The 10,359-nt window shown below is 43.0% G+C and overlaps 1 protein-coding gene across 1 annotated transcript in view; it reads left to right on the top strand.

The window, feature by feature from the left end:
• LOC142956555 (disco-interacting protein 2 homolog C) overlaps positions 1 to 10,359 on the top strand; it is a 151,921-nt gene that overhangs the window by 100,736 nt on the left and 40,826 nt on the right. Inside the window, exon 6 of the mRNA XM_076098200.1 lies at positions 9,239 to 9,385. Within this exon, the coding sequence (XP_075954315.1) occupies positions 9,239 to 9,385 (147 nt within the window). The remainder of the gene's footprint in view (positions 1 to 9,238; positions 9,386 to 10,359) is intronic.

Genomic DNA, 10,359 nt, shown 5'->3' with positions numbered 1-10,359 from the left:
AGGTGAAATTCACTCATCTGCATCTTGAAATTCACAAAGTGTCTCCACTAGTCTGGCACAAAAACAAATTAGGCGACGTTCAAGTGAATTAAAATAATGTTTACTTCATGATTGGCAAATATAGCTGTCAATAAGAAACCTTCAAAGGTTCCCTTAACCCTCTGAACTCCCAGCAGTTTACTCTTTGTAGCCTTGATTTTCAAAATAAAAGTCCTGCACCTCAATGGAAACAGAAAAATCATGTCTAGAAGAGGAGAGAACTTAAAAAATGAACACAGTTACAATGCCATAAATCATTAAACATTTAAAAAATGCAAGTTGAGTTTCTTTGATTTATTTTGCAAAAATTGTCAAACAATGGAATGCATGTATGAGATATGATGAGGTAATCCTTTATTAGTCCCACAGCGGGGAAGTCTACAACTTTATACAACGTGTTACAAGTTGCCACAAGTGTTCTCAATGTTGGAAAGAAAAGTGGAGGCTCTACGTGCTTTATATATATTAAACTATTCACATTATTACAACCTCTCCTCTGCTCTGTGTTCAGCAGTTCTGTTGTTCCTGCTGCGTTGAGGAGCTCAGAATGTAATGTTTGTTACAGGATGTTTAGAATAAGCAGTTTATTTGGGACGAGATATTAAATGAGACACGTTGAAGACAATGTTGTTGATGAAATATCCCGATTTTAAGCTTCTCTTTGGTGTCTTTCCCTGACGTACACTGTGATGATGATGATGAGCGTTCTACAGCTTCTGGTTGTGATGAACGCTGGAGTTTCATGCTTCTCCGTCCCGCCGGCAGGTTTTAGGGTTCAGAGGTTTTAGGTTTTCATCGTTGAAGGAAAGTGGCTTCAGGTAGATTATTATATTATTATGATATCTCATTGCAGAGAACCTGTTTCCATTCGATATCACCTCCAGGTCATGAGCACCACAAAACGAATCCTCCACCTGCAGCACGAACACACCATCGCTCAGCAGCAGCACCTTCTGTCTGCTTCTGAGCTCTTTGGTTTCACTTACTTACTATGTTTTCATTCACAGCTTCAGTTACACATTTCCATCAGCTCACAACATTGTTGTTCTACATTTTCTCAATCGGCCCAAAGTCTCAGTGAGTCTTTTCTTCTCCACGGAGGAAATCCTTTGGTGGTGCACACGTGTGCGTTACCGCTCCTCGTTTCTAGGTTCAGGTCTCGTGTGTGTGTGTGTGTGTGTGTGTGTGTGTGTGTGTGTGTGTGTGTGTGTGTGTGTGTGTGTGTGTGTGTGTGTGTGTGTGTGTGTGTGAGATAATACTTCGGGGAGATCTTTTCATTCAGCTCGTATCTGAAGAGCTCGGCCTGCTTCCTGCAGATAACTCTTCACCTCTCCTCTCATCCCTCTGACAGCGTTGTTTCTGTCTGACTGTGGGCTGAGCAGAGCGCCCTGAGTCTGACCCGCGGGTCACTCTTTTGTTTCAGATAACGGCACTGAGTGCTTGTTTGTGCTGCTGCGGTTACTATGTGATTATTGGAAACCCTTCAGAGACGTGTGCTGCTCTTTAAAAAATATTTCTAACCTCTTGAGAACAAATCCAGAGTCGACATCGCCCCATGGTACGTTAATAATCTAAACCTCACATTATAGATTGTGTTTTTACATAGTATACTATGACTATAATATACTATGTGTGTGATATTATTTAATCTTCACATTAGAACTTTTACTTTGCTGCCGTTGATTCCTTATTTTTCTCAGTCTAATCACGTAAAAGTCCAAGAAGGCTGCACAAAAACAATAATAAATACTCAACAAACGTTTGTACAAATGAATGATAGAAAAGGTTATAAAAATATCCAGATAAGATGCAACTAGAGACAAAAACGACCAAGAATGTATATTCAAGAAACTTTAACGTTAATTCACCAAAAAGTATCCTTCTGGGACGTTTGCCATTACTTCAGGATGAGGGGACGATGTGTTTACATCTGTAGAACATCTGTGAGAGAGCAGGGAAACGTTTACAGCTGAGGAGGAATCACGCCAAAGAGAAATGTATCTTCATAAACAGAGTTAACCAGTCGATAACCAGTCGTGCAGATGTTAAACACTCAATGATACAACATCGAGCACATGTTCTGTGTGGTGTGTTATGCAACATTTAAGGTGCGTTCCTGAAGATTAATAAGTAATCTAGTGAAGTTATTAAGACAAATTTCTGATTCTGATGTATCCTATGATACTGTATCAGAACAACTTGATTGAATAGAGACCAGTTCAACCGGGCTGAAGTGTATTTCAAGGCATCAAAGCCCTGAGATAAAGACTCCAACGCTGTGAAGGGGAGGTCCCTGAATGCCACCTCTCCTTGAGGAGCAGGAGGAGGAGGGCGGGGCCAGCTGGCATGGTAGACAATGGAGACTCTGGGCCCAGACGCTCCGGTAAGTTGAGATCGGAGCACGGCTGGCAGAGAGAAGCTGCCATCCCTGGGCTCACGGCAGGGATGAAGAGTCCCCCCCCCCCCTCATGAGTTTCAGTTACTCTTCCCCCCCCCCCCCCCCCCTCCTCATGGTGTCCCCCATCATCCCCCAGCTTGCTGGTCCAGTTGTGCCCCTCGTCGTTTGTCGCCTGCTAATGAAGTCTGTGCAGAAGGAGATGCATCAATGCTAACCTCGCTAGCATTGAGCGCTGTTGTCGATGCATGGAAGTGTTTTTGTGTCGATTAAAACAAAAACAACTTTCAGCTTTTAAGAGTGCAAATTGTTGATGAGGAGAATCAACAATGCTTCTTAAAAAGGGGGGGGGGGGGGGTGAATGAGTCTTATCTCGTTTCCAGGTTGCTCTGCTTGGTGTTTTATTGATCTGACTAATCGTGCAGCATGTGTTGCTTTGCGTCGTTTGCTCAGAGGTGATCTGCTTCCACTACGGCTTCTCATCTAAAGCCAGAGAGCAGACGGTGGAGGAATGTCGGCCTGCGTGCTCGTTGTATTTGAGCTTTCTTTAAATGCCATATTCATAAAGATCTGCTACATGGAATCACAAATACTGCCATCCAAGAATGTGACGCCAAGGAAAGGTCCTCGCTAACAGCCAGACTGTTTGAGACTGGAATGATGATGTGCACGAGGGTTAAAAACCCCCGAAGACTCCGTCGACCAACTCTCAGCCTGTGGAAGAAGGAGCAGCAGCTGACTCTCTCATTGGCTGGAGTGGCTCCCTCTGTTCGTCTGACGTACAGTCACAGAAAAGAGGCTGAACACCAGAGCTTTTAATCAGCCATTCATCACTGTCGGAACAAAGAAATAAACAACGTATATGCACCCTGAATCCATTAGCGGCGCTCTGGAAGCGCTCCGGTACTCAGCGTAATTGAGGCTGCAGTGTTGGGATATTGCGGTGCAGCTTAGCCTCCCTGTCGGGGCTGTAGGTCTCTGAGGAACAACGGGTCATGCTGCGGCTCATCAGGTGTCTCGTGAGGGACGTTTTCACTGCAGCGACGTCAGCAATGAGAGGCAGGAGGGGTCGGGCTGTCTGATTTAAAGTCCAGGAACATTTATTTGTGTGGCTCTTTCAACAACAAGGCAATCCAAAGTGCGTTACATAGACGGTACTGTGAGATGTAAACAGGGTCCAGGTATTCATGGTGATGTTCTCTGCTCTGATCAAGGACTCCATGTGAAGGTTGGCAAGTATTGACCCAAATACAAGACTCTTCTCCCCTCTTTAAACCAAACTCAGTCACTTTGGTGCCTAAACACCCAAAACCTGTCGCGTCATAAGACAGGGCGGCACAGACGAATGATGTCGTCCTGCGGATCATAAAACGCTTGTACGTCGTTCTAAAGACGGTTATAAACGATTCATTTCCAGGACTCTTTGCTTTTCAATTACCTGTTTTTGGAAAAAAAAGACTTTTTGAAAATAGGAAAAACTTTCAGGCTTCTGCTTTTGGGAAAGTTTCCCAGAGATTCCTTTAAGAGAAGAGAAGACAGTCAACATCATTGAAGCCTTTTCTCTGGATAAAAAGATGAATCCCACATTCACTCAGCTCGTCTCACACTCACACACTCTGCTCTTAGTGTTGGTGGTGAGTCCTGTGGCACTTTCAGACTTCAGACTTCTGTCTTTTTGAGGTCCTCATCCACTGCGGCAGTGTTAACTTTTGGCAGTTTTTACAGATGATTTGGTCTCAGTTCTCCTGAGTTTCACTTGTTCAAAGCGCTTCGAGGAATTATTTTTCTTGAGACTGAAGATTCATTCTAGACCTTTGGGCAAGAATTCATTTTCAATCTCTACTTAACTAATCTCCTTATTAGTAAATGAAAATGACATTTGGTGAAGCCTGTGCTCGCTCTCAGGGGGAATGTTGGGTCTCTGTGGATTCTAAAGTAAGATATACAATTTCACTTATATGGTTTATGTTATTTATTACGTACACGTGATATCTACGAGGTTTTTCCTTTTTCTGATGGTAGAGTCCAAGGAAAGAGGATGTTGTACAAGCTGTAAAGCCCGATGAATTTGTGATAATGGGCTATAACTAAAATAAATTATGATCGAGACCTGCTCTGTATAAAAAGTGTCTCGGGGAAGCTTCTGTTATGATTTGATGCTATCTCAATATCAGAAAATTGCTTTTTTTTTTCATTTGAACTCCAGAGAATCCGGTCCGTAGATTGTCCGGAGTTTCTCTTTCACACATGTTGCCGTTTTCAGAAGATCGTCCGTGTCAGACGCATTCTCACCCACTGGACGTACTTGCTGGTTTAGCCGAGGGCTGGAGGCCGGACATGACGCAATCACACACGGTCACGGTAGCCGGTTTCCTAATTTTGTCATAAACAACCGAATTTATTGGCGTTCCTTGAATTTGCTTGATGTTTTCGGCGTTTCCGTTTCCGTCTTTGTGTAAATTGAACTTCCTTTTCACTCTCGGATGTTTGTTTTCTTCCTGTTTTGCTCCAGTCACCTGACAGAAACGTCATCAACACTCCCACTTACTCGCCTTGAATTCTCTGGACAATGACCGGCTCTATTCACACATTGGACATTGCATAGACTTTGTACCAATTCAAATCAATTCAATTTATTTTGTATTGCCCAAAATCCCAAAATAATTTATTAAATGCTGTATTGAAGAAGACTTGAAACTAGAGATTGAGACCATGAACTCATGTTTACAATGTTTACTGAGGGAATAAATCAAGAGAGAAGTAGTCATTTTCTCATAGACTTCTATACAACCAGAGGAGTCGCCCCCTGGTGGACACTAGAGAGAATGCAGCTTTAAGACACTTCTGCATCTGCTTTACTCGGCAGAACCGAAGGTTGCTGCTATGGTCCAACTGATTTGGACATTAGCTCCTCCCGGTAATGTCTAGATAAATTCAGGTTTGCGTGTGTGAAAGGGACTCAGGCCCAACACCTCCGACTCTTTGTTGTAGTAAAACAACGTCACACTACTAACTACATTTCTACTAAAACACGAGTGATTTCCTGCAGATTACAGACACTGTTTGCGTGCTTGTCCTGATTGGCGAACTCACTTATCCGCAGCATGGCTTCAACAAGAGTTATGGCAGGTGATGGAGACCTTTTAACAATCCAGCCACCTTTAAACCCTCCCTGACCCATGAGGGGGGGGGGGGGGGGGTGTGTCACTGAATATCAGCCTGATTGGTATTCCAGCAGCGAAGGAAGCATTCATCCTCCTCCTCAGCCAGGACTGATATTCCTCCATGTCACACATCATCATAAATGCATTGTGATGAGGTCACTGGATACTCGTGCATGTCTCTCTCAAACACACACACACACACACACACACACACACACACACACACACACACACACATAGACAGATAAACAACACGTGGCTCCATGTCTAGTCCGCTGTAGCTCAAACAGACAGCCCAGATGTTGCAGAGACACAGCGTACAGCGTGCTACAGTAATTAGCATGCCTGTGCGGTGAGCTGCAGTATTGATATGCAGTCCATGTCTTCATAAAGTATTCTGTTTGGTCTCGCTGGCTTTGGCTCGCTGCTTTGCTGGGAATCATTTCTCTCTCCGCTGGTTTCTTCATCCCTCCACTTTGTATCTGTTTGAGTCTGTTCTGAGTGTTTCTCAGCCTTTCAAATCATGTTTAGTTCACTATTAGTCAGCGTTATTGGCATGAAGGGATGGAAGAGACACGACATGAATAGAAGAGCACAAACTGTCCCCAAAACATCTCTTTTAGTATGTTGCATTTGGGATAAAAAGTCATAGAGCTATAGGGACAAAAATATACAGATATCAAACAGTACAAAAGGACTTAGACACTAAGTTAGGTTAGGATGCTATTTTAAAAAGTGTTAAAATCACTAGCTTAAGTCTAGTTAATGTAATTTAAAGTCGTGAATTTTGCTTAAAAGACTTATTTTTCAGTCTAAATTAGGAGGACATACCCCCTAAAAAACATAGTTTTTTCATGCACTGGTTCTGCTTCCATAAGACGTCTTCTTTCACACTCGTGGAAAATACATTCAGGTGATTATTTTATCCATCATACTCTTCGTGCTTGTTTTTCACGGTTTATTGGGAGCAAATCCCTGCAGCCAAGTTCCAAACATCTGGCGGAAAGACTGAAAGCAGACGAGTGGAGGCTGTTAGAGCGGCACGTTGGTGCCCATTGTTTGGGAATGACATGTTCAACTATCGCATATGGCTGTGACCACTTTATGTGCTACACCTGTACAAACCTCGTGCAGTCCAGGGCGACGGCTCTGCCATAAAGTCCACTTTTACGACGCCTGTTAAAGTTCAGTTCTTGTTGACTCTGTCATAGAGGTGTTATTTTATTTATAAGTTTTAGCATTTAGGTCATAGTTGGTGTACTTGACTGGGTTATATTCAGAGGTGTTTCTTGTATTCTGCCTCCCATCATGTATCTAATTAGAGAAGAGAAAAACTCTGAACACCTCGCAAAGCTGTCATTAGAAAACATGCACCGAATGCCGACAGTGTGAATTAAATTCCTTCTTTGTTTTCAAAATGAGACATTTTAAATGCTCTAATCTCCTTTCATCATTTGGAGAAGTTTTTTTTGTAAAGACATCATCAGTGGATTCAATGATGACGGAGTAGTCTCTTTCATATACATGAGCAGCCCTTCAAAATAAAAGCATTCAAGTGCAACTTGCCCCGCTGCGCTTTTCGCTGCGGGAACCGTCGTGCTGTGAAGCACCGGCGGGCTGAAGTAGTTTGATCCTCTTTAACTTCTGGTCCTTGACTTTAAGCGGCGGAGCTCCCGGAGGGAAGCTGAGAGGACATAAGTAAATAATAATCATCCAAAATGGCGACCTCTCTCTGCGTCCATCTTTGACGTTAATACTTTCACTCACACTCTTCCCTCTACTTATCTTTTGTTAATACATAAATGCATACATAATTAAACAGGGCCATGTAATGAGGCTCGTCTTGTCTTTGATTGACCTTTTTTCATGTTCTTTGCTAACCGAGCTTGTGCTTCCTCAAGCTGCTAGTCGTCCAAATCTTGTCACCTCTGGTTCAAAAAACAAAACAAGATGGCAACGGCCAAAATGCCGAACTTAAGGCTTCAAAACGGGAATTGACCAACCAACAGGTGACGTCACGTTGACTATGTCCACTTCTTGCATATACAGTCCAATTGAAGACATCTTCAGCCCTCATTAGCTCTGTGGTTGTTGTTCTACACCCGAACATGACCTCTGACCTCCACGGATCAATTAAGCTGCAGTTAGTGAGAGTTTCTCTAAATGTCCAAAGCCCTTAATGGCACAGCTTGCCCACGGTAAACATGTCAATATAAGATCAGTCTTTACTTGCTCATGATTCAAATTGATTGATAACTCGGTCTGGATGCAAAGTGAGGCAGCAGGCTGCACGAACACGCCTCCCTTTTTATATTCAACACGTGTCTTTCTCCATCGCATCATTTCATGCTCCGACCACTCAAAGTGAAGACTCCCCCGGGCGAAGCAGTAAACACCGTTTGATGTTTGCCGAACAGCAGCTGAGCCTCTTGAAAGAGGTAAATGGGAAAATTTGGAGGCAATGTTGAGAGCTTTGAAACATCAGGCGCACCAGATAGGCCCCAACACAATCTGCATGTAGCACAAAATACGAGGGAGAGACGATTTAAAAGACGGATGTTATGGTTGTGGGTGTTGATGGAAATGGAGTCATTGTTTTTCCTCGGAGAAAGGCAGGTGTCCCAGTACGTGGTGGTGGGTGGATTGAGAGTTGTGGTGCTGGTTCTGGTAAATTTCCTCTGTATATGTGTGAAGTGTGTCAGAAGGCCCAAACATTATTTCCTGAAAGTTTCTTTGCAGGAAGTCTTTGAATGTCCTCATGTTAACTCAACGCAGTGCTGCACGTTTCCATTCAGCAGTTAGTTTATGAATGCTGCCTGTAATAAATGCTTTGATAGATATGTCCATTAGAGAGAAGCATTCAGTATTTATAAGTCTGAGAATTAATAACTATATCCAGAGGGTTTATATTTTAACTTGGCTGCAAACTAAAGTCGCTTTTAGTTGCTGCAAGTTATTAACTTCAATATTTTACTCCTACTTACTGAGCATAAGACACCCGTCGGTTTACATTCATTAGAACAACGTCTCACATTGTCTTTGCCCTCAGACTAGTTTGATGAGTTTGTCTTAAACTTTCCCAACAAGCAGAGTACCGCTAAAGGCTAGCTGAGGCTCATTATCTTCTTTTTTTAAACACTTACAGTTCAACTGGCACTTCAGCTGTTGTCAGCTTGTACACTTTGACTTAAACACCTCAACTGCTTTCATTTCAGCATTTTCCTGTCAACTGATAGTTAAACTAGCATATCAAGTGTTTTCTGCACCTACACTTCAACTGACACCGCCACTGTTTACAGCATTTTCCTGTCAACTGACACCTCAACTGCTTTCAGCACTTACACTACATTTATTCAACTAACAGTTCAACTGAAACCTCAATTTCTTTCAGCACTTACACTTCAAAAATCACCTCAACTGTTTCAAAAATTTCCGTTCAACTGAAAATTCTGCTAACTTCAGGGCTTACACTTCAACTCCTTTCAGTGCTTCAACTTCAGCTGATACTTTAAATTAATTTATCTAAGCTGTCGAACTGGTCCTGACTGTAAGAGTCCCCATTCAAAATGTTTTCCCAGCAGGATGTGTGGGGGGTGCTGTGGAACTAACCAGGCCTTCCTTCCCTTCTCTCACATCCCAGAGAACCACTCTGCCCCTCCAGATGTCACCGGCTACACCAACAACACCACCGACGGGATCCAGGTGGAGAGAGGCCCGGGCACCGGCACCGCGACCCAGAGGCAGACGCCCAAGTACGGCAACGCCGAGCTGATGGAGACCGGAGACGGTGAGTCGGGAGTCTGGGGAGTTTTTATAACAATAACAAAAAGATGCGTCGGCTTCCAGGATTACCTTTGTCATGCCTTAAAACATTGCATTTACACAAAATTCTATATTTTTTGGGGGTGACATATACAAATATGCAATTCACAAATCTGAAGAGGCAGCAGGTTGCTTTAAAGCGGAGAGGTTTGAAGCCTGAAGCAGGAGTGCTGTTAAATTCAATGCATAGTTCAATGCACTGAATTGTAAACAGCAGTTGTTGGGAAGAGTTCATATCATTTTTCTTTTAATTAAGAAGTTCAATGACATATAGAACAATAACACACCTGACCTTTAGCCTTTGGGTGCCTTGAAGATCTGTATTATAGCTTAATATCCAAAAACCGGTCATTTTTTGTGGGGGATTTCTGTGTTCAGATGAAACCAGGAGACGTGATTCTTATATCAAGCATCAGGCAGTGGTGGAGCAGGACTCAGATTATTTACTTAAGTACAAGTAGTATGGTTTAAACATGCTCTGTTTGAAGTACAAAGTACCACATTCAAAGTCGTACTTAAAGCAACAAGTACTTGAGTAAATGTCCGTAGCTACATTCCAGCAGTGGAAGCAGGTCTTGAAAGACTTGTTTTGTATCCAGTCTTTCTTCTGTTCTGAAGGGATGAAGCTCGCCTCCTCTTTACTTCAGCTCCTTCCTCCTGTGGTAGTGACCTCTCGGTGAGCTGGTGACCGGAGGACTTCTGAGTCACCAGCTGTTGTGTTTGTGCTCTGTGGTCTGTCATGTGATTAACATCTATGTGCTGAGTGTGTTTTTAATATCTGGGGAAACATGAAAGCTTCAAAGTTAATAGTCTGACTGGGAGAAAGAGTCACCGAGGGGCTTTAAAACTCGACGGACCTCCAGCTGCTCCAATCCACTGTTCATGTTTTATTATTTTTTTCATGTGAAGGAAGTTGTTCAAACTTAGAATAACTTTTTG

The sequence above is a fragment of the Anarhichas minor genome, unplaced genomic scaffold (assembly GCF_050575085.1).
Source record: "Anarhichas minor isolate MPS153535 unplaced genomic scaffold, ASM5057508v1 ptg000024l, whole genome shotgun sequence".
Lineage (NCBI taxonomy): Eukaryota > Metazoa > Chordata > Actinopteri > Perciformes > Anarhichadidae > Anarhichas > Anarhichas minor.
This window is presented reverse-complemented; position numbering and strand designations above follow the sequence as displayed.